The sequence below is a fragment of the Pempheris klunzingeri genome, chromosome 1 (assembly GCF_042242105.1).
Source record: "Pempheris klunzingeri isolate RE-2024b chromosome 1, fPemKlu1.hap1, whole genome shotgun sequence".
Lineage (NCBI taxonomy): Eukaryota > Metazoa > Chordata > Actinopteri > Acropomatiformes > Pempheridae > Pempheris > Pempheris klunzingeri.
This window is the reverse complement of record NC_092012.1, coordinates 1397090-1424447: the sequence shown is the minus strand read 5'-3', so window position 1 is coordinate 1424447 and position 27358 is coordinate 1397090. Positions and strand designations below refer to the sequence as shown.

At 43.0% G+C, this 27358-nt stretch overlaps 1 protein-coding gene across 1 annotated transcript; it reads right to left on the bottom strand.

Annotated features, from left to right (window-relative positions):
* Positions 1-1391: 1391 nt before the first annotated feature.
* LOC139201635 (USP6 N-terminal-like protein) lies at positions 1392-24858 on the bottom strand. The gene is made up of 14 exons (XM_070831016.1): positions 24800-24858; positions 18870-18943; positions 14198-14283; positions 14067-14106; positions 12177-12257; positions 10633-10740; positions 9849-9958; positions 8375-8423; positions 6581-6701; positions 6372-6466; positions 6158-6223; positions 4108-4207; positions 2626-2778; positions 1392-2032 (listed from the first exon to the last, which is right to left on the bottom strand). Exons 2-14 carry the CDS (start codon positions 18933-18935, stop codon positions 1392-1394), a joined length of 1716 nt encoding a protein of 571 aa, XP_070687117.1. The 5' UTR covers positions 18936-18943; positions 24800-24858.
* Between the last annotated feature and the right edge of the window lie 2500 nt (positions 24859-27358).

Below are 27358 nucleotides of genomic sequence, written 5' to 3'. Positions count from 1 at the left end.
ACACCCAAACTTTAAGCTTTTAAAAACGCAGAGGACAAACTGTAAATACTGCATTTACACAGTTTGTAGATTTACTGTGAAGTTAAAGTATTTAATCATCGTTCTCTCACTCAAATCATATTTATAGATTTCATTTTTATGCTCTATGTTTACTTACAGTCCACTATGCAAATGGGTTACTGGTAAATATTGTTGTTTTTAGATTTAATCTAAGAGATTTAAGATATTTATATTTTACATTTGATGTAATTTGGCTTCATAATTTAGTTTTTCCATGAGGAGAAACATGCTGCAGCTTCAGAAATGATGCAAATTATCCAAAACATATGTGCGAAAATCCCCCCAAAAAAAGAGAATAAATAAATAAGTTGACAGAAACATGCTGCAAATGAAAAACAGAACAAAAAAAGTCAGAAACACAAATTCACAGGTCCTGGTCGCAGTCGTTGGTGTTTGTTGCACGTCTGTCTTTTCCGTTTCCCGTTGACCTTCACTGTTTCTGTCCATTAAAGGCAGAACAGAGGCCCTCCAGGCCTCCAGGGGGCGCTCTGAGTGGAGCAGCTGGACTGGAGAGGTACGTACCTCTTTTATCCACTTTTTATCCCCAATTCAAAAACAATCGATCGTTGAAAAGCCAGCTGTTGCACTCAGAGCTCCCCCTGGAGGCCTGGAGGCCTTCGGTTGTGTTGCAGCAGTACAGTTTCTCTCAGTTGTGTTTAATTTGGGGGTTTGTTTGTTTCCGTATTTGCTTTTAGTTTTGTTTTTCTGCAGCACGTCTCCGTTGTTTGTTTCGGATTTGTTTCTGCAGCTGCACCACGTTTCTCCTAACGGAAACGTTTTGGAGCCGTTGTAGCTCGTTTGCCCTCGTCGGCCACCAGACAGGATGTTTGCCTAAACAAATAAAAACTACACGTAGAAAACATGTTAATAATTTCCCTTATTGCATCACACTCTCTCCTCCTTCATGCTGAAGTCATCTACTGAGATAACAGTTTATTTTTTAGTTTAACTTTCATCCAATCCTTCCTTGAATTGATTCTGTGACACTAAATACCGACAGAGAACTTCTACCTATCTGATGATCTGGACGACAGTCACGCCGTCTCCTCACATGAGAACTTGTTTTAATCCTCTCAGAGTCACTACAAAACTTTTTTAGATTCCCAAAATGAATATTTGTCCTGGAAGTGACGACGCTCCATATTTTTTAAGCAATTATTGCTTAACGTTGATAATCTGACTGATAAATCTTCTGTGGTTCTTCACCAAAACATTAAGGGTCACCTCATCCGCCAAACTGCCTAAACTTAACCTTTTCTGCTACAAACAGGTCAGACAGGCAGAGCCAGATCACGCCGAGGGGGGGCATAATCGATAAAGTGGCGCTCATTTCATGAAATGTCCGCAGCCCGTGTTTCCTCCGAGTCCTGGTTGGGGTTCCTGCTGGCGGTCAGAGCCGAGGCGTGCTCCAGCAGCTGGACCAGGTAGCTGTCCTCCGCCCTCTCTGCTGCAGACAGACTCTCGGACAGAGCCGGGCCTGACGCCGGCGAGCCCGCCTGGGCCACGGGAGCCGAGAGAGTCCGCGGGACCTTACAGGAGGGCTGCTCGGCGTCGAGGGCCGAGCGGGCGGCCGCAGAGGAGTCGTCTGTGGAGGCTGCTGGCGAGTGGGGGGAGTGCACTTCATCGGCACTCCGATCCGGCGGTGAGGGGCGATCGGCTGGGGGCTGGTAAGGCGGAGGCCCCGTCAGCGGGGAGCCGTCGGGGGTGAGCGGCGCCCGGCTGTGGATGATGATGGGGTCTGGGGAAGGCAGCGGGGCCTCCTCCTCGTCCCCGGCGTCCAGGTCCCTGGGGTCCTTGGAGGGGCTCTGGTCCGGGGATATGGAGTCGGGCTGGTGGGAGATGATGTGGAGGCTCAGGCCGGCTCTGGGGAACCCGCTGGCGGAGGACGGCTTCCCTCTGGAGGGCGGCACCGGACTCAGCAGCACCGGCAGCTCCTGACCCAGAGGCTTACGGGGCAACTCGTCCGGCTTCCCTGAGGACGACGACACAGGCGGCAAAAAGAGTCAAAACAGGACTTAAACTGAAACTGAAACTAACATTCAGAGAAAAACATTACCTACATTTAAATTTACAGGAAAAGAACCTCATAACTTGTCTGAAATTAAAGTCATAAAGTTATGAGAAAAAACAAAACTTCTCTAAGATTATAAAGTCACAAACTTTAAAATATGAGAAAAAATTATTCACTGGAATTAAAGAAGTGATTACAAGAAAAAAACTTTAATATTTTCCAGGATTATAAAGTCGAACATTTATATGAAAAATAATTATTCTCTGCAATTGAAGTCGGAAATTTACTGGAAAAAAATTCTCTGAGATTTAAATTTTAAATTATGAGAACGAAACTCAAAACTTCTCTGAGATTAAAGTCACAAATTTATAAGAGAATTTATATGAGAAAAAAAAAATTCTCTGGGATTAAAGTAGTAAATTTACATGAAAATAACTTTTATCTGTTAGAAATTCTGTGCAATTTGTCTTAAATTCTTGTAATATCACCCCCTCTAATGTCTTTCTGAAATATTCTTTAAATCATGGTTTGTTTTGCTGCGTGCAGGTGTGTACCTGGAGGAGGAAGGTCGAGCTTCATCTTCCTCAGTTCAGTCATGGAGGCCTGAAGCTGCTCGACGATCACATCGTCACTGTAGAAGAAAGTCTGAGCGATTCGCTCCTGCAGGAACTCTCTGAGCTCCTCCAGAGACATCTTCAGGAGGCGCTCTGCACACACACACACACACACACACACACACACACACACACACACACACACACACACACACACACACACACACACACACACACACACACACACACACACACACACACACACACACACACACACCTCTCATAAGACCATGAACTGTCTTTACATTCAATCATCCGTTTCTTCTTCTTCTGCTGCTTTAAATGTGTTTCTAACAGGATCAAACAGGCCTCGTTTCTTCTTCTGCTGCTTTAAATGTGTTTCTAACGGGATCAAACAGGCCTCGTTTCTTCTTCTGCTGCTTTAAATGTGTCTCTAACAGGATCAAACAGGCTGCGTTTCTTCTTCTGCTGCTTTAAATGTGTCTCTAGCAGGATCAAACAGGCCTCGTTTCTTCTTCTGCTGCTTTAAATGTGTTTCTTGGATGTACTTCCTGCTTTGTTGTGCTGCAGCTACAGACAGCAGCTAAAGTCACAGTCAGAGTGTTTCTCCATCCCAGATGAACCTCTGGTCGTCATGGTGTTAAAAACCCTCTGAGCGGCTGACGTCTGGCCTGGTGCCCCCCCCATTAGAGAATAATACTGATGTGCTGCTGGAATAAACCACTGACAGTCTGCAGGGGGGCTTTTATTTTGAAAACTGAGCTGATTCTCTATGTCTTTTGTCTGTCTGACCTCCTGTCTTCCTGACGCGGCCATCAGACTCCTCATCAGTGTCTTTAAGAGACAAATAGAGAGTGACCTGTGTGATGCATTCAGGGACCCATGGGTCATGGAATTTAGAAAAGTCTATTCCAGACCGGGAAAATTAAGGAATGTAATAAATTACTCTTATATTCATAAAATATCAAGTGTGTTGGTGGAAATTTTGTATATCTTATTTTCAATTTTTCTATTTTTCTTTAGCGCAGCCTGAACACGACACAGACGCTCCTGATGGGACTGAGCTGTGACTCTCCACAGGTCTGTCCCTTTAAATTGTCGTACTGTCCCTTTAAGAAGAGTTATCAACCACATTGGCTGTTCATCTTCATCACACGTGCAGATAAAAATTATTTTATCTTCCGTGAAATCAGTTCAAAATGTGACTTTCTAACTGCAGCCCGTCCGTCTCATCGTCTCTTTGTTACTGTTCTCTTTATTCTTTAATCCTTATTGTGAATCTTATTCTTATTTTATCTTATTTATGTCTCCTCTCTGTTTATCATCATGTCACTGAGGCTGTGCTGTAACTGCATAAATTAGTAAAAGAAAGAAAGAAAATGTCTGAATCCAAACATTCAGACAAAAATCACTCAATAGTTTTAACTCATTTTGTTTTCGAAGTGTCTGCCGTGTTCTTACTCTTGTGTATCTTCAGGATGGTGTAGGACATGGCGGTGAGGAGCCTCTCCCCCTCCAGGATGAAGATGTCCCACAGGCGGAGGGTCAGCGTGAACGGCGTCTGCGGGGACACGAACACCAACAGGTCAGCGCTCAGCCGGCGGCTTCACATATCTGCAGTCAGGAGGTTAGTTTGGTTCCTCTGCAGAGCTCGGAGGCCCCTCTGAGAAGTGCTGACAGCGGCAGGATCGTGCCAGACCACCACCGCAGGATTGTGGGTATGCATGGAGGAGACTGGTGCCAGTTTAGCTCCTAATGCTCCCCTCTAACACAGCGTCCCACAGCTCGAATATCAGCAGGAGGCTTTATGCTGAAGTCATGTAAAATTATCTTTAAAATGATCTTTTTTTGTTGTTGTTGGAAATAAGTTTCTGTTGTGTTTTTAAGTTTAGGTTTAGTCAAACTGCCTGCTGCTCAGTAACCTGATGAGTTTCTGCAGGCGCAGGTCTTTTCTAACTAACGGTTAACGATCACACATCTTCTGTTATTCACATTTTGGAAAAACTAGAGAAGGAAAACATTCCTCCTCCTGGATTCTGCCCTTTTTTCAGCACCACTCACATGCATGTTTTCATGATGTGGAGCACAGACACAGGAACAGAACTGACACTTGTTTCCGTGCAAATGTTGCACACTGACACTGTTTAATTACGTGTGCTGCTGTGTAATAAACTGACGGCTCAGATTTAAAGTCAGATGAGATTAAAAGGTTTGCTAATAAATCAGGAAATGTGTCTTCAGAGCTCGTTTTGACCTTGTAATCACCAAACTTAAATAAAAGAATAATAAAATAAATGTGAAAGCAGCCACTGCATCATCCTTCTCCTAGTTAGTTAGTTAGTTCATGTAACTGGTGCTGCATGCACATACTGATATGTCCTTGAAAAGCTTGATTTTTAAGGAAAAGTCATCCAAACTAAGATGATTAAGGACAGGTTCACTTTTTAAAGTCTATCCTCACCAGTAAACACACTAATATTCCTACACTGATAATTACTAAAAGTGACTTGGCCCTGGTTTGACATATTTTGGGCTTCAAATACAAAAGGGTTTGAGATTAGATCTGAACTAAACCTTTAAACACCAAAGGATCATGTTGCAGACGTCGCAGCCTGTTCAACAGCTGCCGGCTGTGAGCATACTCAAAGCCACCAGACTCCATTGATAAAAACAGTGATTTTACACAGGAGGTGCTGGTCTGCAGCTGCCTTAATCAGTTTGTTTGTTTGTGTTATTGTGTGTTACACAAATAATATGTTGGATCCAAACTAACTCCTAAAAACACCAAAGTCACACAGTAACACAAACAAACTAACCAATTAAGGCAGCAGCAGACCAGCAGCTCCTGTGTCCTGTTCTCTAAAATCCCTGTTTTAGTGAATGTAGTCTGGTGTGTGTGCTGTTTGTGGTTAAACCAAAAGGATCTTCCAGGTCTCTCTCTGTAGGGATCCTTTCCATGATGCTGTCACACACTTAGAATAACACTCTGAGCCTGTCAGTGGATCAAACAAGCTCTTTTAGTGGACCTACTGTGATCAGGTGCAGTTGTCCCAAAGGATCACGTTGCAGCCATTGCAGCCCGTTTGGTGGCTGCTGTCTGAGGTGATCTACTGGACCAGTTCCAACACTTTTATTACCCGACTATGTGCAAATAGGGCCTTGGTTTAAAAAAAAAACACAGTACCAGAGTTATCCTTTAACTCCTGTGTTCTGCAGGTAAAATTACTGTTTTTGTCAATGGAGTCTGGTGCCTTTGAGGAGAGCGATATCACAGCTGTTTCTGATTAAACAAAAAGGATCTTGCAGGTCTTATTATCTCTTGAAGGAACCCTTTTAACCTCCGTCTCAGCGTGACAGGCGCTGATGAGAAGATCAGGTTTTAATCTAATGAATCTCTCTGCAAGTTCAGCCTAATTATCTTCAGATAATGAAGCGGACGGCTACGGTTACTGTAAACATGAGCTGGGAGGCGGAGGAAGGGGGAGAGTCATCGATCGAGCAGGTTCCTCACCCTGTCGATGAAACACTGCAGGAACCACTTGGTGCTATAAATGCCTGCAGACATCTGCTCTCGGTCCTGGAGGGAGACAGACGGAGAGCGAGAGGATCAGCGAGCGTCTACAAGGCGTCAAACTGGCAGAAAATCACATTACATGTCATCACATCGTCTGAAGTCTTGCAGCAGAGCCGTTCGCTCGTTATGAAACACGTCAGCGGGATCTCACCAGATGTTTCTTCAGCTTGGGGACGAGCTTGGAAATGATTTGATCATGATGTGCCTGGAACCGCTGGAGTTTGGGGAACCCGGGAACAAAAAACCCTTTAAATTGACGAGAGGAGGGAGAGGAGAGGCATTTTATCAAATCTCTCAAACATTTATTCCCTTTTCTCGTCTTGAAAGCATTTTTCTTCTCATGTTTTGAATCGTTCTTACCGTGCATGCCGTGCTTCTGATTGGTCAGCAGCTGGGACAGGGCCCAGAAGGCGTCTTCCTCGTTCATGTACATCAGCAGCAGGGCGGCGATCTGACTCATCCCCTGGCAGTAGCTCACCTCCTGCAGGCAGCGGGACGATGTTAAAGTCAGTCACATGACAGGTTTCCCCGCTGCTGTTCTCACTCCTGATTGGCTGATGGTGTTTAGTTTTCTCATAGAAGTAGAGTGCACAGAGTGGACATTCACAGCAAAGCTCTGAACACTTTCTGCATGTAGCTAACATTAGCGTACAGTGATGCTAAACGGGCTGCAACTGCACCTGATCACAGTAGGTCCACTAAAAGAGCTTGTTTGATCCACTGACAGGCTCAGAGTGTTATTCTAAGTGTGTGACAGCATCATGGAAAGGATCCCTACAGAGAGAGACCTGGAAGATCCTTTTGGTTTAACCACAAACAGCACACACACCAGACTACATTCACTAAAACAGGGATTTTAGAGAACAGGACACAGGAGCTGCTGGTTGACTGCTGCCTCCATCAGTTAGTCTGTCTGTGTTACTGTGTGTTACAAAAATATTGACATGGATCCAAATTTACCCTTTAAAACAGCAAAGTCACAATAACACAAACTAACTAACCAACTGAGGCAGCAGCAGACCAGCACCAAAATTACTGTTTTTGTCAATGGAGTCTGGTGTCTTTGCAGAGAGCGATATAACGTTTAAAATTTTAGTAGTAATTTCCCTCTCTAGATAAGAAGATAATACAAATTATCTCTTCGTAATTCTCGTCTTTTCATAAATTACATTTATCATAGACCTGTAAGATCCTTTTTGATGAACTGGAAATAGCCGTTATATCTCTCTCTTCAAACACACCAGACTCCTTTGACAAAACTGGCAATTTTACACAGGAGTTGCTGGTCTACTGCTTCTTTGGTCGGTTAGTTGGTTTGTGTTACTCTGGGACTTTTTTTGTTATAAGGGCTTAGTTTGGATCCAAAACAATATTTGTGTAACACATAATGACACAAACAAATAAGAAATTGAGGCAGCAGTACACCAGCAGCTCCTGTCTGCCACCAGGTTAAATCCCTGTTTTAGTGAATGGAGTCTGGTGTGTGTGCAGAGAGCGATATAACGGCTGTTTGTGGTTAAACCAAAAGGATCTTCCAGGTCTCTCTCTGTAGGGATCCTTTCCATAATGCTGTCACACACTTAGAATAATAATCTGAGCCTGAGTCTGAGGTAATCTACTTTTTGTTTAACCAGAGAAAATCATTATGTTGCTCTCTTCAAAGCCACCAGACTCCATTGACAAAAACACAAATTTTACATGGCAGTTGCTGGTCTACTGCTGCATTGATTTGTTAGTTTGTTTGTGTTGTTGTGTGACTTTGGTGTCTTAAACAGATAGTTTGGATCCAAAACAATATTTCTGTAACACACAGTAACACAAATAAACTAAGTGATGGTGCCATGACTCCCATGCTCTGTGAGCTAAAATCCCTGTTTTAGTGAATGTAGTCTGGTGTGTGTGCAGAGAGCGATATAACGACTGTTTGTGGTTAAACCAAAAGGATCTTCCAGGTCTCTCTCTGTAGGGATCCTTTCCATGATGCTGTCACACACTTAGAATAACACTCTGAGCCTGTCAGTGGATCAAACAAGCTCTTTTAGTGGATCTACTGTGATCAGGTGCAGTTGTCCTTTGAATATCATCTACATCTTCTCAATGTTAAATCCAGTTAAACAGGTATTTTAACGTGATGGAGGAGGAACAGCTACTCACTGTGTTGTAGACTGAGTACGCAGAGAGAACGTGGAAGAGAGACTGCTGCCTGCAGAGAGGAAGAGGAGGAAGAAGACGGTTCTGAATGAGGCGCACAAACATACTTTATTATTTACTACGTGTTCCACAGCAGAGACTGTCGGCCATTTTGTTTGGAGAGAATCATTCTCCCACAATGCAATGTGAAAGTACATGCTCAGTGGTCTGGGGTCACTAAGAGTCAAGTACCATCGTGCACTGAGAGAACAAAGAACCAAAGAGGAACCAATAAATAAGGCGAGTACGCTGTTCTACATCAGGAACATCAGGACCGTAGATGTGAATGTGAAAAGTGGCAGGAGGTCTCACTCTGCTCCGTTTACAGCGGACCGCACTGACAGACAGAGAGGGAGTGAGTCCTCATGAGGAAGAGGAGAACACAGACAGAACACAGAACAGAGAGAACATAGAGAGAACACTGAGAGAACATAGAACAGAGAGAACACTGAGAGAACATACAGAGAGAACATAGAACAGAGAGAACATAGAGAAAACACAGAACACCGAGAGAACACACAAAGAGAACACAGAACAGAGAGAACATAGAGAGAACACAGAACACTGAGAGAACACACAGAGAGAACATAGAGAGACCAGAGAGAGAACACAGAGAGAACATAGAAAGAGAACAGAGACAGAAAAGACAGAACACAGAGAACATAAAGAGAACATAGAGAGAACAGAGACAGAACACAGAGAGAACAGAGAGAGAACACAGAGAGAACACAGAGAGAACACAGAGAGAACACAGAGAGAACACAGAGAGAACACAGAAAGAACACAGAGAGAACACAGAGAGAACACAGAAAGAACACAGAGAGAACACAGAACAGAGAACATAGAGAAAACACAGAGAGAACAGAGACAGAACATAGAGAGAACACAGAGAACAAAAACAAAGAACACAGAGTGAGAAAAAACAGAGAACAGGGAGAACAAAGACAACAGACACAAAGAGAACAGAAATAAAGAACACAGAGAACATGGAGAACAGACACACAGAGAACAGAGAGAACAGAGAACCCAGCTCCACAGCACCAACTGTTCTCTGTCACTATAAAACCCTTCCTTTCCTTTTTCCTGCTCGTGGAGAACACTGAGACGTTCTGCTGCCCCAGACTTTCCACTGCCGCTCCCCGACCGGCCTGCGGTCTATTAAACTGTCAGTGACATCACTCTGCGACGGCGTCGGGTTCCACATAAACCTACGAAACGCCGTCCAGACCGCGGCCTTCCCTCCTCTCTCACTCTCAGCTCAGGTTCACGCCGAGGTCGCCACATCAAAGCCTCCGCTGCAGCTAGAACCCCCTGAACTAAACTCTGCACTACCGGGCCAGAAGTACGGGGACACCAGACCACGACCGCGGCGCTCTCACACCGACTTCACCGTGAAATCAGTTACAGATGGACTGGAAACGGGTTCTGTGAGACCTACTTGACTCCGAAGCGGTCCATGAACATGATGTGGTTTCTAAAGGTCCTGTTGATGTCCAGGTCGATCTGTTTGATCTCCGCCGAGTACAGTCTGGCCTGCTCCTTCATTTTCTGAGCACACACAACGAGCAAAGTCAGCAAGTGATCACGTCTACATGCATGGGCGCCTAGTTGTTTTTGTTAAAAATGTTAATTTAATTAAAAATCATCAAAGTAAATATATTAAAAGTGCTTGTTTTGGCCAAAAAATAGCTGTTATATTGCGCTCTTCAAAAGCCACCAGACTCCATTCACAAAAACAGCAATTTTACCTCACAGAGCACAGTAGTTTTTTTGTCTGCTGCTGCCTCGATCAGTTTGTTTGTTTGTGTTGTTGTGCGTTAAACAAATATTGTGTTGCAGCCGAAACTAACTTCTTAAAACACCAAAGTCACACAATCACACAAACAAGCTAACTGAGCGAGTCAGCGGTAGACCAGCAACTCCTGCGTTATGCGAGGTAAAATTATTGTTTTTGTCAATGGAGTCTGGTGATTTTGAAGAGAGTGATATAAATTGCTGTTTCTGTTTAAACAAAAAGGATCTTACAGGTCAGTCTCTGTAGGGATCCTTCCAATAAGGTTGTCAGACATTTCAAATAATGACCTGAGCACCTTTAGTGGTTCAGTGTTGCAGCCATTGCAGCCTGTAAGCTAAAATCAGCCTGTACACTTTATCAGTCAAGTTCCAGAAACACTTTTCCCAACATTTCTGCAGGCTACATGCACGACGTTGCGAGTGCACACCTCATATTTGCCCTCGTTGTCTTTCTTAGTCCTCTCCACGTCCAGCATCAGCGCCCAGGCCCGGCCTCGGAGCTGCAGGGGAATGCCCTTGTACACCCGCTTCACCATCTGACAGCAGGGGAAAACATAAACACCGGACTGAACACGAAGCCAGAAGGTTTGGAGATGCTATAAAGTGTGAGTCACTGGAAAGTTTGACCACCTACGCTTTGCCCACGACAATATTCACAGGAACAAAGCTAAAGTTTTTCAGCACATTCAGCGAGAGAACAGGAACCAAGGTTTGTCAGATACGATGAAGGAGAAGAAGAAGAAGAGGAAGGAGAAGAAGAAGAAAGTCTATTCCACACAGGAGAAGTATACTTTTTTGTGCATCTTATTCTAAATAATAGAAATTTGTTTATTCACCAAACCAACTTTTTTTTTTTAGTAATTTTCAGGTTTCATGAGCGTGTTGATTGATGATGGTTATATGAACATGTTAGCTCCCGCTCTAACGTAAAAACTGAGTCAAAGTTAGAAAATATAGATAATTTCGGGAGCTTTAGTTGGAAAATTATCATTAGAACAGTCTGAAATCCTTGTGTTTGAATATATACGTCTATTTATTTGCATGTTACATTTATTTAGGTCGTGGAAATTCAACTTTTTAGTCGTGGAAAAGTGACTTGAACCCTGAATAACACTGTTGAGTTCGAATTTGTATAAAACCTATTAAGGAAATAAGAAGAATTAATTAACATTTTTATAATAATCAGCAGAGTTTTGTGCTGCTGTTACGTCAGACAGACCTCTCCACCTGGAAACTCAAGCTGTTCTCTTTCTCTTCTCTCACAGTAATTCTGCTGTGTGATCAATGAACTAACTAATTAATTAAAACACTGAAATTACACCATAAATACAAACAAACTAAATGATAAAAGGCAGCGGTAAATCAGGAACTCTTGCGCTGCACCAGCTAAAATCACTGTTTTTGTCAATGGAGTCTGGTGGCGTCGAGGAAAGTGAAGAGAGAAAAGCAGCTTCAGCTCAGTTGACAAGTGTCTGACTCTAAATATAACATACTCTCACACTGATATTGATTTATTATTTAGGTTGGGCCTTTTTTTAAGAGGCTAAAATAATAATCTGAACTATTCCTTTAGCAAAGACTTGGTTGATATGGGATGTATTGTTTGTTTGAAAGTTAAAACAATAACCAGATGTTTTATTATCACTACTATTATTTGTCTGAGACTATTCAGATCTGTAATCTTCATTTTGTATATTTAATATTTCAGTCCACCTTCAATTGGTCCTGCATCGTGAAATTAAAAGGTAAATATCCTGCAAACCGACGTCGGCACAAACATCCTGGCTGACTCATATTTTATGGATTACGTTGGGGATTATTCACAGTGAGCGAGCACGTAGCGTCTCACAGCTCCTCACCGACAGCTGTGGTGACTCAGTGTGATCACAGAGAAACCAGCAGCCACTTTACACACTTTAAACAATGGAGAAAATGTAAAACATGTGTCCAGCATGGTGTGGCTCTTACTCACCCGGTCACTGTTCCTGTATTTGTCCCACTTCTTCACCATCTTCAGCCACTTCTCGGCTCTCTCTATCTCCAGCTGCTTCCTCTGTGGGGGCGACAGGAGCAGGTTAACACCAACACAGCTGACGAAAAGTAGAAAGTCTTAACCCATGAGAACCCTTTTGTCCTTTAAGGAAGACAGCAGGGGGCCTTTTCAAGAGAAATGATAAAAAAACTAAAGCAGTGATTCACCATCAAGAGTTTAAACCTTTGGCCGATAAATCTGGAAGCGTTTTTCTTTAAATACATCATGTAATAATAAACTCAGACAGCTGCTATTTGTCTCTACAGAACGACTTACATGACTCAGCTCAGTTATCAGTCGGCTTAACCGAGCTTTGGCTTCTATCAAATCAGAAATTATCACTCACAAAACAAACCTGATAAAAAAGGTACAATAATATTACAGCATTATACCATTTATTCTTAGTAATATTTATCAAATAACAGTTGAGTTTTGTTTGTTTATCCCCTCAGAAAAGCTCTCTGCAGACACACCAGACTCCATTCACTAAAACACTAATTTTACCTTGGAGAACAAAGGAGCTGCTGGTCTGCTGCTGCCACGATTGGTTAGCTTGTTTGCGTTATCGTGTGTTACACTGATATGGTGTTGGATCTGAACTAACCCTTTAAAACAGTAAAGTCACACAATAATACAAACAAGTTACCCAATTAAGAAAGCAGCAGACCAGCAGCTCCTGTGTTCTGTGGCGTAAAATCACTGTTTTTGTGAATGTAGTCTGGTGTGTTTGCAGAAAGTGCCAATTCATAACAAATGTTAACCCATAAGAACCCTTTTCTCCGTTATGGGGATATAAAACAGACTAAATGGACCAAAGAACACATTTCTGAACTTATTTTAGAGACACTGCCCCGACTGTCCAGGACCTGAAATGTTAAATATGTCACAGCTTTATTTTTAGAAGCTGTTTCATATAAACTTTTATATAAAACACAGTCAGGACAGATTAATATAATCCAGGACAGGATTAGAGCTGTTAAACTGTCTGAAACTCACCTTTTAATAACTAAAACTGTTTAAAATCAGCTGGTTGTGTCTCAGGTTTGAATCAGGCAGGCGGCCATTTTGGAAAAGGTCACTGGGTCACATGACTGAACCAGGAAGTATAGTAGCTGTCACTGAGGGACTTCAGGAGTTCAAGAAATAAAAGCATAAAGCTGTAAAGGGACATTTCCAGAATATTTAAAAGGTGTGGGACACCTGTGGGCTCTTATAAATTTCCATTAACTAATAAATGGCCTTTAAAAGTATTTAAATTGTCTTAAATTTTGTCTTAAATATTTATTATTAGAATATTGCAGGTATAAAATTCACTCCAAAATGCCTCAACATTTAAACTTTGGCCAAATCGGCTCTGTTGTCTTATGACAAATAAACCCAATGAATATTTCTCTCCAAAACACAAGAGTAAGATGACGGGATTCATTCTGATGGACTAAATATGACAGGACGGCGTTTTCAGCCGCATTTAACATCATGTATGAACTATAAAACAGTCAACAATAATAATAATAATTCAGGGCTCTGAATGACATTTTTCCTTGATCAGTTCCTCGTTTCAGTCTCTGGCTGGAAGACAGTTGCAGTGATAAATATCATTAAAGGACAATTATTTTCATTTCACACCAATAAACATATTTTGGCAAATGTTCCTTATATATTATATTTTGCTGTACTTATTTTCAGCTGTATTTATTTACTATATTTTCACATTCAGTGCAAAACTGGCCTTAAATGTGATCAAACGGTGTTGAGAAGTCTTGAAAAGCCTTAAATTTAAAGTTACTAATGTTACTAAACTGGTCGTGGATCAGCATATTTGGATTTTACCTTTTCCTCGTGTGCAGTCGGGGCCGGCAGCTCGTCCTCACTGAGGCAAAAACGAAAGAAACACAACGTCAGTTATCACCGAAAGCGGCGCCGTCACCGCCGGCGTGGACGCAGAAACACGACGGACTCACTGCATGAAGCCGAAGCGGTCGATGACTTTGTAGATGCTGTAGTCGGCGTCCTCCCAGGGGTCGATCTCCACCCCGCCCTGCCGGCCCTGGACACAGGAACACACACTTTAACAGGGAAGTACACAAGCAATGCAAGTATATTATGTTTAACTGAACGTCTCACCAAGAATCACACAAAAATACTGATCAAATGATCAATCAAAGCCTGAAAACCAGCAAAACCAATCATGCAGGTGCATAAACGTGTTGCTAAAAGTCTAAAGTCACAACCAGAAAAAATAAATGACATGTTTTCCTGATGGTGGTGCTAGTGGAGAGGCCATATTAGCTCAGGTTTAGCTTGTCACACCTCCGGCGAGCTACGGCACCGCTGAAGTGTTGCTCAGGCGCTTTTGTACATTTACGACTGTCTTTAATAGCTTGTAAAGACGATTTAGTAGCTTAGCATAGCGTGTTTTAAAATGTTCAGTAGATGCAGGTTACATTTACAACACAAACTCTCACTTTACTCATTACTACACTTCATTAGGTCGAAGGTAAGACAGCCAAAGTCTTTGGTATTTATGCTTTGGCCACAGTAATATAGAACATATCTGGGCCAAAGTGGTGACTCACAGAAAGCTGATCTTAAAACCAGATCTTAAACCAGATCTTAAACCAGTACTCAGACCACTGAGAGCACGGATGGTTTATCTGCAGCACCAGTAAAACTTTGTGTTTTTATCATAATAACTCATGACGTATGTGTGTTTGCAGTGTTATATAAATCCACACACACACACACACAAGCATCTTTAACAAGTCAAACTGCAGCAGGGAGGAAACCCGTCCGACCCAAACGTGCCTCCAGATTCTGCTCTAACCAGCAAAACGTTTAGTTGAGTAACGTTTGTATGGTGGAAAATCCATTTAGACTTCAATCTGCTCGCAGTGTTGACATAACAGAGAGGGAACTAATCCTCCTGCCGGAGAGGCGTCCCACTCCGCTCTGAATAACAACACCGCTGCATGGTTGGCTGGACGGGGTGGGGGGGGTAGAGGGTCAGAGCGAGCACACAGAAAACCGTACGGCTTCTTCGTGGTGGAGTCGGCGCTCTGATGTGACGTCTGAGGTGCCGTGAAAAGTGAGAGGACTAAAAATATCTTCCACAGCAGGAGATCACAGACGCAGATCTTTAGATCTTTAGATCTCTGGAGCTGTTTTACTACTGCGGAGTTCAAAAAAGACCATTTCAGGGAATTAATGAATTCAAAATATCATTTGTGAGACGCAGGAAGGAGCTGAAATAAACCTTTTCTTGCAGGACGGCGACAGGATGTAGTAAAGAAGCATCGAATGTTTGGTTAGATTAAAGACGGAAACACCCTCAGTCATGGTTTCTAATATTAGAGATGTGAAGAAATCCATTCACTGGTGTCAGAGATCAGATCAATAATCAGCTCAGAGCTCCATTTTTTACTTCCAGTGTTTATGTATTTGGGAAATGAGCCGACGTAGAAAAGACAAACAGGACAGATGACTAATATTATTAGCAGGTAGTTAAAGAAAAGAGAAGAAGAGTCCGAGTGGATCAAAACAGTTCAGGAACATTTTACTTTTTCTCTGAGAAAAAAATGTGAAAAATACTGGAAAAACTAGAAATCTTATTTGAATCAGAGGTGATTTCCTTTTTATTTTGTTTAATTTGTTTCTCACACTAAAGCAGAAGGTTATGAACAAACACTTCGGACCTCAGAGGACCATTATGGACGTTTAGGACCCACTGACTTCCTTTTATTTCCTGTTTAGATGTCGAGCTTTTTGTTCCGTTTTAGTCTAAACGCACTACGTCGGTGTTTCTTCTTCTGGTGACGTCGTTTCTTGGAGGACCTTCTTCTTCTTCATGTCCCTAAAATGTGTCCAACTGAAGCAGAATGAGTGAGAAAAGGCTTCAGACTGGGAGAAACATGGAGGAAATCCAGGAATCAGACATGTTGTTCATCAGAGGAGACTAAAGAAAGACAGAGAACATGTTGATCCAGAACAACAGTGGATCTAAAGATCTGTGAACCTCCAGAAGAGATCTGAACTGTTTCAGGTTTTACTTTCGGAGCGACGGAGGTCTGATAGAACAGGAAGAGCCTCCACTGGCTCCATCACACCCTGAGACACTAAACTATACTACACTACTTCATATTTCCGGCCAATATGTTTGATCAGGGTGATTGTGTTCAACATCATATCTGCTGCTCTTGAATCTGTTCACACAGGATTAGAGGGATGTGTCAGAATAAGAGCTCGGTCTAAACCTGCATCTGTATCTGTGGCAGGTTTTTACCCACAGTCCTCTGGGGTAAACAGCTGATCCTCCCCCTCCTCCTCCTCCTCCTCCTCCTCCTCCTCCATCCCGACACAGAAATCACGATGACCGGGCCGCCGGCCAGCCCCCGGAGGTCGGTGTCAAGTCAATCGCTGCGCGCTGTGTCACAGCTGTTGCTATGGCGAGACAGAGCAAACCCCCCCCCCACCCATCCGCCCCCCACCCCCCTTATCTGAAAACAACCCCTCTGCTCCGAGCTGTTGAGCTAAATTTAACCTCTGGCTGCCACCGTCTCCGCTCGCCCCACTGCTCAGCTTCACCCCCCCTCCACCCCCAAGCTCCCACACAGACAGCCTGAAGGCTTTTATTTTGAAATCTGATATCATTTATTTCTGATGACCTGATGCTGCAGAACATCTGGGACTGATCTCAGCGCAGTTTGGACAAAGAGTCTCAGCACACAGTCCGGTTTTTCAGATGATCAGTGAAACGGTCGCAGTGAAAGAGACGGTTTGATGGAAATAAATCATCTTTGAATCTGGTTTTTGGTCAAATCGGCTACAGACGGAGCTCAGATTATCTATTTCGGGGTCATAATGGACCATAAATTTACTGGGAAAACTCTTTTAAAATACAGAAAGATAAAGTGTGTGACGTATGTGAGTAGGAGAACAAACCAACAGACTGTTTATCAAGTCACACCTGTGGAAACTTAGAGATTTAGTAGATTTAAAAATGTGTAAAGCCAGAAATAATACTGATAAATCCACAGAAGCTCTTTATATTTAAGGTGTTTCTCCCCCTGGGTCCTCTGTGTAAAAGTGTTGGAACTGGTCCAGTAGATCACCTCAGCCAGCAGCCACCAAAACGGGCTGCAACGTGATCCTTTGGGACGACAGAGGAAAACCCGAACGCAGCCTGAACGCCACACGGAAGAAGCTGATAGGAACTGTTGGCATTTGACGCTCCGGGAGTGAGAGCAGGCGCTGACACGGTATCCTCCGGTCAGCTGGACTACTTTCCCAGCTTCTTAAATCCCTCCGCTGGCTCCCAGTGAGCCAAAGGATGGATTTTAAAACCCTGTTACTTGCCTACAAAGCAGTAAACGGTCTCAGACCCAAACACCTGAGGACACAATCAGAACCAAAGCAGGTGAGGCAGCGGATCCTGTCATCCTGTACACCTGAACACCTGAGCTCTGCTGAAACCCTTTAACCCTTCATGACCCACCACAGAACAAGTCCGACAGAGCACATCTTCACATGTTTACAGGCTGTAGGGCCATTTAATTACAACCCTTATACCCCAAGTTTTATATTAATATTATATTTAATATGTCCAGACTGACTAAATAAACAGCTAAAAAGTGCAATAAACCATAAACCATGTCACAGCTGTATCCCTCTAAATTGTAAATGTGACATGTATTCCAGCGGAGGAGGCGCTGTGAACACCCTGCGGTCTGGATTATAATGTTTTCTGTTGTGTTTGCTTCATTCTGGATTTCTGCAAACACATTAGTGGAAGGACACGGCGCTCTGGGACACACTGAATGTGTGACTCCTCTGGTTTTACATGCAAAAAGAATCATTGCTCTTTCTTATTTGGCCTTAAAACATCACTGCTTACTGTGGCTTCTTCTTCTTTTAATTTGAAATTATTCATGCACATGCTTTTATTGTCTTATACATGCGATTTCATGTTTCTGTGTCTTGTTTTCATGGTGTTTTCTGTCCCTGTGTGTCTGAATGGTGCCTTAGAAATATACGTTTGCCTGAAACAGGATAAAAACAGGATGATGTTTTTGGTTGTGATTGGAACAAAGCATCAGGTTATCGATAATCCATCGATCGTCTCCACTTAGTTGTGGTTATCAGCCGAGTTTAGTCAGTTCACTGGAGCCTTTTCATGCCTGGTTTTAATGTTAGTTTCAGTTTCAGTCAGATTTAATATCTCTGGTCATCATTCTCCACTCGCATCAGACCACAGGCACAAACATATTATTACACAACCTGTTATTAATGCACTTTGGCAGCGTACTCACATCCACCCACACACACACACACACACACACACACACACACACACAGTGTATTGTCCTGCACACAGCAAACCACACAACACACATTTGAATTCACGCCTTCGTCCTCCTCAGAGCGTCCTTTGGCGTCTTTAACCACAAAATCAACCGTGTGTGAACTCTCCGTCCTACAGAACGACAACAACACACACACACACACACACTCCTCAAACATCAGCTAGAAAGTACCAGTGACCAGCGAGGAGGTCACAAAACATCTCTGCCAAAGAGATCCAGACAAATCAGCCCGATAAAAGAGATAAAAGAGATAAAAGAGAGATGGGAAACTCACCGTAGCATATTTCAGGATGATATCGGCTCGTTCCTCTGCTATTAGAGTCTCAATGTCTTTCTTCATGTCAATACCTGCAGAGAGAGGAAAGCAGCAACTATAAGAACCACAACAACAAGTCGAGATGACTCAAAAAAAAGAACAGCTGATAGATGTGGGCGACTGCAAACCGACGGGATGAGCTGGCAGAGCTGAGAAACCGAAGCTCGTAGTGACTTCATCACATCCAACAAAGACCAAAGACAGTGGTGAGAAGTGTCAGCGCTGCCTTTTAATATTCTGCTTAAAATGGACTTTAATAGTTAAGATTCAAAGGGTTAATTCATCCATACTTGACTTCATGATAATAATAACTTGATAATAGTTAATATCTACCTTTTAAAACAATAAAAGTGAATAAGATCCAAAAACTTAACATATAAAACGAGATGAAATGATTTAAAAACAGTAGTTAGAATTTAGTTTTAAAGCTTAAAATAAAAATCACATTATTCTAAAATGTCCACAGCAAAATGTGGCTAATGTTTGTCAGGTTAAATTAATCCACAGAGTTTTCTTTGGGACTATTTCTCCTGATTGACCTTCACCTAAATATCACAGTATTCTCGTCATGTAACTTTTGGATTGTCTCCATATCGAATGTGTTTATAAAGATGATCCGTCTCAGGTTTCATTTTTTAAACTGCAGTTATAAAGTGTAATCCTGCTAATAATCCCTGCTCCAGTTACTGTTTTTCACATCCTCATTACGTAACACCTTTCCACGTATCCCTCTTCCCCCCAGCCTGCTGCTGATGAACCTGACTGGCTTCAGATGAGACAAAATTGAGGAAAAGCTCAGAGTTTCAACCAGGACAAACACAAACACCAGGACAGACCGCCGTCTATCCAGAGGTCTGGAAACAGGAAACGGCAGGTTTGTCCATCAGGGGGTCGGATAACATAACAAAATATGAGGGAGCTGCAGTGTTAGAAGATATGCTAAAGAAGGGAACGATGAAACCTGCTGCTGTTCAGGCGTCTTTACCATCAACACACCATGATCACTAGTGATTGTGCAGAGAGCAGCCCCGTGTCTCTACAGGCTGACAAATGGTCATGAAGTGCAGGACGGCCTGGCGTGATGCGGCGTGCTGGGCCATAATATCACACCATCAATCTGGGACGCCTTGGTCTCTCTTTAAACAAAGCCGAGGCCGCAGGGATGCTGCTAAACCGCCCCCAAACAAAGCAGCGAGGGGATTTATCCGGCTTCAGTCGGGACCCACGGTGGAAATAATCTCCACACGCAACGGGACATGCAGACCATCTGGATTAGGAATATCTCTCCGAGGCGGGATTATGCAACGAAAGTCTGTTATTCCCAAAGCAGGAACAAAGCAGGAACAAAGGGCTCTGAGCTCTGAAGACCAAAGTACTGGATTACTTTAATTTACACGGCCTGTTAACCAAAAGCATGAAAGTGCAGCCCCCTGTGGATACAGATGCACCAATCCACTACGGATGTTCAAAATAACTAACTGGACAAAACTAACCACCCGTGTGCATGGCACCGTCTGTCCTCTCACAGTTTGGTATTTAGCCAGCACAAAAACTGATGCGACACAACAGATAATCAGTGAATATCAGCTAATATCGATTAGAGCCACCAAACGGGCTGCAATGGCTGCAACGTGGTCCTTTGGGACAACTGCACCTGATCACAGTAGGTCCAATAAAAGAGCTTGTTTGATCCACTGACAGGCTCAGAGTGTTATTCTAAGTGTGTGACAGCATCATGGAAAGGATCCCTACAGAGAGAGACCTGGAAGATCCTTTTGGTTTAACCACAAACAGCACACACACCAGACTACATTCACTAAAACAGGGATTTTAGAGAACAGGACACAGGAGTTGCTGGTGTAGTTGTTGTGACTTTGGTGTTTTAAAAATATTACTTCTGAGCCAAACTAACTTTTTAAAACACCAAAGTCACACAACAACACAAAGAAACTAACTGATTGAGGCAGCAATAAACCAGCAACCCCCGTGTTCATTATGGTAGAATTACTGTTTTTGTCAGTGGGGTCTGGTGACAGAACTGCCTAAATCAGTTAGTTTGTTTATGTTATGGTTCATTACTCAAATATTGTGTTGGATTGTCGGCTGAGGTGATCTACTGGAACAATTTCAAAACGTTTTGTACCTACCAGTCATGTCAAACCCATGGAAAAGTCGGGGGAATCTTACATTTGACTTTGAGTAGGAACGCTGACTTTTATCTGGGCCAGCCCACGGTATCAGGGGGCCTTTAGTGGAGACGGTGTCCCAGACTGTGAGTCTGAATGTGGGTTAACCAGGTTGAATAATTCAGTGAGGTGGCGGATGGACGTCCCGTCAGTGACTCAGTTAGAGCAAAGTGAAGACGATGGCGGCTTCATCACCGGCACCTCAGTCTGGTGATGTGAGTATTATTCTTTACACCCCAGATATCATCTCTTCTACAGCTACAGCTGATTATTATTGTAACAAATCTGATGATTATTCTTCCGTTAAAGGGATAGTCCAGATTTTTTATGAAGCTGTTGTATCACCCTCTTCAAGGCCACCAAACTCCATTGACAAAAACAGCAATTTTACCAACAGAACTCAGGAGTTGCTGGTCGACCGCTGCCAGGTCAGTTAGTTTGTTTGTGTTATTGTTTGTTACACAAAATATTTTACTGGATCTAAACTAACTCCTTAAAACACCAAATTCACACAATAACACAAAACAAACTAACCGATCAAGGCAGCAGTACACCGGCAAAATGACTGTTTTTGTCAATGGAGTCTGGTGGCTGAGATGAAATCACAAAATCAGAATTATAATCAAATACATGGTCCCATGTGACTTTGAGAGATCTGTTCAATTTATCACTCTCTTCAAAGCCACCAGACTCCATTGACAAAAACAGTCATTTTACCTCACAGAACACAGGATTTCCTGACTATGAATAAGTACGTCCACTTCAAATCCAAACATTTCCAAACTATCCCTCTAACTTTCTATAAAAGTCAGCAAATTATGAATCACAGTTTCCCAGAGACGCCTTCGGACATCTTGGTTTTGTCCAACAAACAACTTCAAAACCCAAAGATGCTCAATTTGGACACATTTGTTTTGCTCGATCTTTACAGGAAGCCAAATATTTCCAGTTCCCTTCTCTCTGACAGGAGCTACAGAAACAAACACTTTTTATTCATGATGTTTTCCCACCATAGTTCTTTATTTAAAAGCAGTCATTAATCTCCCTCTTGGAGCTTGTAATTTAATTTTTAGTGGTGAGTTTCTCCTGTATTTCAGAGATTTTTCCACTTTAAGCCCGAGGCACCACTGTGGGTCAATGACGACACGTTTCACACATATTTGAGATGTCAGCCGAGATTTGACGCATCACAAATTTGGGGAAAAGTGCTTAAAGAGTAAGTGTTTCAGATCAGCCGCAGCCCTGCGTGGTCCATGTAGGAAGGCTGCAGCTTACAGAGGGTTTAAATATGAGCCGTCATCTGAGGCATATGGCAGCGGCTGCATGTGGTCAGCGCTCTAAATCACAGAGCAGCTCTGGCAGGAGTCCCAGGACGAAGGGCGGAGGCCCAAACTGGGGGAGACTGGAGGGCAGCTCCCGGCTCCACCTGACTGACGGACTGGTTTTATACACGGACGTAAACCTGGAGTCATTAAACAAACCTGAGTCGGACGTTTGCTGTGGTGGTTTGTGGTCGGAGGTGGGAAGTGAGTCATTTCTTCAACCTCTGTGAATCCAAGACACAAAAGGCTGGAAAAACACAGATTCCAGTGGTAAAAAGTTCCAGATATTTTTAATTCTTACAAGTTGAACCAGTCGAGTTCTCTGTTGTGTTGAGTTAATGAACGTCACATCAGGGGAAAACGTTCCCAACACCTTGAATAGGTGATGTTAAAGGGAAACGGCCGTATTTTTAAAGCTGAGCCTCATGTGTTCAGACTTAAGTCTCTTAGTTAGTGGTAGGTACAAAATGGCAATGGCTGCGTCGTTGAAATTTAGAGATTTAGTAGATTTAAAAATGTGTAAAGTCAGAAATAATACCTAATAAATCTACAGGAGCTCTTTATATTCAAGGAGAACTTAAACCTAGGATCCCTACAGAGAGAGACCTGGAAGATCCTTTTGGTTTAACCACAAACAGTCATTATATCGCTCTCTGCACACACACCAGACTACATTCATAAAAACAGGGATTTTAGCTCACAGAGCATGGGAGTCATGACACCAACACTTAGTTTGTTTGTGTTACTGTGTGTTACAGAAATATTGTTTTGGATCCAAACTATCTGTTTAAGACACCAAAGTCACACAACAACACAAACAAACTCACAAATCAATGCAGCAGTAGACCAGCAACTGCCATGTAAAATTTGTGTTTTTGTCAATGGAGTCTGGTGGCTTTGAAGACAGCAATATAATGGTTTTCTCTGGTTAAACACAAAGTAGATTACCTCAGACTCAGAGTGTTATTCTAAGTGTGTGACAGCATCATGGAAAGGATCCCTACAGAGAGAGACCTGGAAGATCCTTTTGGTTTAACCACAAACAGCCGTTATATCGCTCTCTGCACACACACCAGACTACATTCACTAAAACAGGGATTTTATGTCACCAAACATGGGAGTTGCTAGTCATCTGCTGCCTGATTCATTTGTTTATTAGTGTTATTGTGAGGTTAGACAGATATTGTGCTGGATCCAAACTAACCCTTTAAAACAGCAAAGTCACACAATAACACAAAACAAACTAACCGATCGAGGCAGCAGTACACCAGCAAAATTAGCGTTTTTGTCAATGGAGTCTGGTGACTTTGAAGATGAAATATCAAATTCAGAATTACTGTCAAACACATGGTGAAGGCAGATGGATCTGACTCTCATCTATCTCATGAAATAGATTTCACTAAAACATCTCAGAGGAGGCTGGAGGACTTAAACATACTGAAAACTTTCAAGACCTTGAAAAGACTTGAGAGACTTGAGTGGCTGGAACGAATTAAAACTCTGACTTGGAAACACTTCAGGGCCCAAACTTTGCTCCAACCGAAGAAGAATCCAAAACTCAGCACTGGAATCTGGAGCATTTCACCACACTGACAATGATGTCCGTGAGCCAACTGACAGAAACACGATTATCTGGCTCCAGCTTTTCCAATGTGAAGATAAATTATTGGTCTTTATAGTCTGCTATTATAGCGAACTGAATATCTTTGGGTTTTGAACTGCTGGCTGCAGAAAAACAAGATCTGACAACATGACATGGAAAACAGTAAAACTACCCTGCACTTTTTTTTTTATCTGATACTTTTGTGATCAATAACACCTGAGATGCAGAGAAATTATTGCCTGGAGCTTTTATTTTGTTAATTTCAAAGTGCAGGTTTATACAAAATAAATGTGCAAATTAGAGCTTTCAGCTGATTTTTTTTTTCCATTATTGTGATATTTCTGGCAGCACTCCTCCCCTACAGACGTGTGTGTGTGTGTCGCTGTAAATGACATGTTAGTTGGTAGACATGGTGTTAAACAGCCTGCTTGTGTCATTATTCTAGCAGCAGCAGCAGCAGCAGCAGCAGCTCTGAGCTCCGGAGGCCTGAACGCTGCTGCTGCCTTCACTGTCCCCACCAGAGGGTCGGACACAGGCGGGCGGTGCGGGCCGGGGGATGCTGACCCGGTACACACACACTCCCCTCTGATCCGGACCTCCCCGGCGGCTCGGAGCGTCTTTTTCTGACCGTAAACAAACGCCGAGCTGCGGCCGCGGTGCCGAGGTCTGCCGCGGCGCTGCAGCCTCGGCGAGCTGCTTTTTATTCTAATGAGAATAATAAACAAAGGCAATAAGCATTAAAATGGGGGGGTGGGGTGTGTGTGGGGGGGTGCTTACCGTGTTTCTCGGGTGTATTTCTGCGCTATCCGTGCAGGAACACCGCTCCGGATCCTCTCCGCATCTCCGGCAGAACAAACCACCGGGCCGACAACAATAGGCTCCCACCGTCAGTCCATAGGTTACCGTCAGGCAGCACACACACTCTCACACTCTCACACACACACACACTCACACACACGGACAGAGCAGCTGCTGGTCCACGATCCGAGCGGCAGCGGCGGAGGCGCACTGAGCACGCGCCGCAGCGTGGCACCAGGCAGCCGCGTGAGAGCGCACAGACCCGGCCTTAAAGACACAGGAGCTCCAGGAGGAGCAGCGGCTGTTCCTCCTCCTCCTCCTCCTCCTCCTCCTCCTCACTCTGACAGGCCGCCGCTCTGCTGGCGCCATCTGGTGGACGGACGGAGGCAGCGCTGCTCTGGACCCTGGAGGACAGAAGCTGCTCTCAAGCGTCTGTTCGTTCAGAACCACGTGGTTCTGATGACCTCAGAGTTCTGAGAATGACGTCAGACTTCCTTATCAGAATTCTGACTTCGTGACGTCACCAGACCAACGTTCTGACGCTCCGCTGGGTTCCACACTGTCTGTCTGTCTCTCTTACTATCTGTCTGTCTGTCTGTCTGTCTGTCTATCTGTCTCTCTGTCTGTCTGTCTGTCTGTCTGTCTGTCTGACCATAGAAACACACTGAAACCCAACAGGTGGATGAACTCTGACCTCTGATGAAGGAAATGAAGCTGAAAAAGACGTGAAGATGAAGGTAAAATAAAGAACGAGGTTAAAGTGAACAAAGGTTAGGTCAGGTTAACCTAACCTAACCTGAACCTTCAGGAAAAAGTGGCGTGACGACGGAGTTCAGCAGTTTCACTCGTTCAAACGTTCAAGAACCATCTCAGGAGCTTTCAGTCACACGGCATGATCTTCATCAGCAGGCGGAGCATTGACCCAGAAGAGCCCACAGGTGTCCCACACCTTTTAAATATTCTGGAAATGTCCCTTTACAGCTTTTTGTTTTTATTTATTGAACTCCTGAAGTCCCTCAGTGACAGCTACTATACTTCCTGGTTCAGTCATGTGACCCAGTGACCTTTTCCAAAATGGCCGCCTGCCTGATTCAAACCTGAGACACAACCAGCTGATTTTAAACACTTTTAGTTATTAAAAGGTGAGTTTCAGACAGTTTAACAGCTCTAATCCTGTCCTGGATTATATTAATCTGTCCTGACTGTATTTTATATAAAAGTTTATATGAAACAGCTTCTAAAAATAAAGCTGTGACATATTTAACATTTCAGGTCCTGGACAGTCGGGGCAGTGTCTCTAAAATAAGTTCAGAAATGTGTTCTTTGGTCCATTTAGTCTGTTTTATATCCCCATAAAGGAAAAAAGGGTTCTTATGGGTTAACATTTGTTATGAATTGGCACTATATACTATAGATTGATTGATTGATCTGACACAATACTCATGTACCAACCAATAACACAAACAACTAACCAATCGTGGCAGCAGACCAGCAGCTCCTGTGTTCTCCAAGGTAAAATCAGTGTTTTAGTGAATGGAGTCTGGTGTGTCTGCAGAGAGCGATATAACGGCTGTTTGTGGTTAAAACTTACTCTATGTTACTTTAATAGTGGCAGCTTGAAATAATGAAAACTGAGCCGTTAACTGCTTGTTTATATTCTTATTGTATATGTCAAAATTCAAAAGTTAAAGTTAGTAGACCAGTAAAATCCTTTTGGTTTAACCACAAACATTCGCTTTCTGCAAACACACCAGACTACATTCACAAAAACAGTGATTTTACGCCACAGAACACAGGAGCTGCTGCTCTGCTGCTTTCTTAATTGGTTAACTTGTTTGTATTATTGTGTGACTTTACTGTTTTAAAGGGTTAGTTCAGATCCAACACCATATCAGTGTAACACACGATAACACAAACAAGCTAACCAATCGTGGCAGCAGCAGGCCAGCAGCTCCTTTGTTCTCCAAGGTAAAATTAGTGTTTTTGTGAATGGAGTCTGGTGTGTCTGCAGAGAGCTTTCTGAGGGGATAAACAAACAAAACTCAACTGTTATTTGATAAATATTACTAACAATAAATACTATAACGCTGTAATATTATTGTACCTTTTTTATCAGGTTTGTTTTGTCAGCGATAATTTCTGATTTAATAGAAGCCAAAGCTCGGTTAAGCCGACTGATAACTGAGCTGAGTCATGTAAGTCGTTCTGTAGACAAATAGCAGCTGTCTGAGTTCATTATTACATGATGTATTTAAAGAAAAACGCTTCCAGATTTATCGGCCAAAGGTTTAAACTCTTGATGGTGAATCACTGCTTTAGTTTTTTTATCATTTCTCTTGAAAAGGCCCCCTGCTGTCTTCCTTAAAGGACAAGGACCAAGGACGTTGGTGTTAACCTGCTCCTGTCGCCCCCACAGAGGAAGCAGCTGGAGATAGAGAGAGCCGAGAAGTGGCTGAAGATGGTGAAGAAGTGGGACAAATACAGGAACAGTGACGATGGTGAATCGTTGCTTTTGATTTTTTATCATTTCTCTTGCTG

Coding starts and splice junctions, on each gene's coding strand:
- LOC139201635 (XM_070831016.1), bottom strand. CDS start 18,935: ATGAAGAAAGACATTGAGACTCTAATAGCAGAGGAACGAGCCGATATC. Junction 6,467..6,580: donor TCAGAAGCACGGCATGCACG/GTAAGAACGATT, acceptor GTCAATTTAAAG/GGTTTTTTGTTCCCGGGTTC. Junction 6,224..6,371: donor CCAAGCTGAAGAAACATCTG/GTGAGATCCCGC, acceptor GTCTCCCTCCAG/GACCGAGAGCAGATGTCTGC.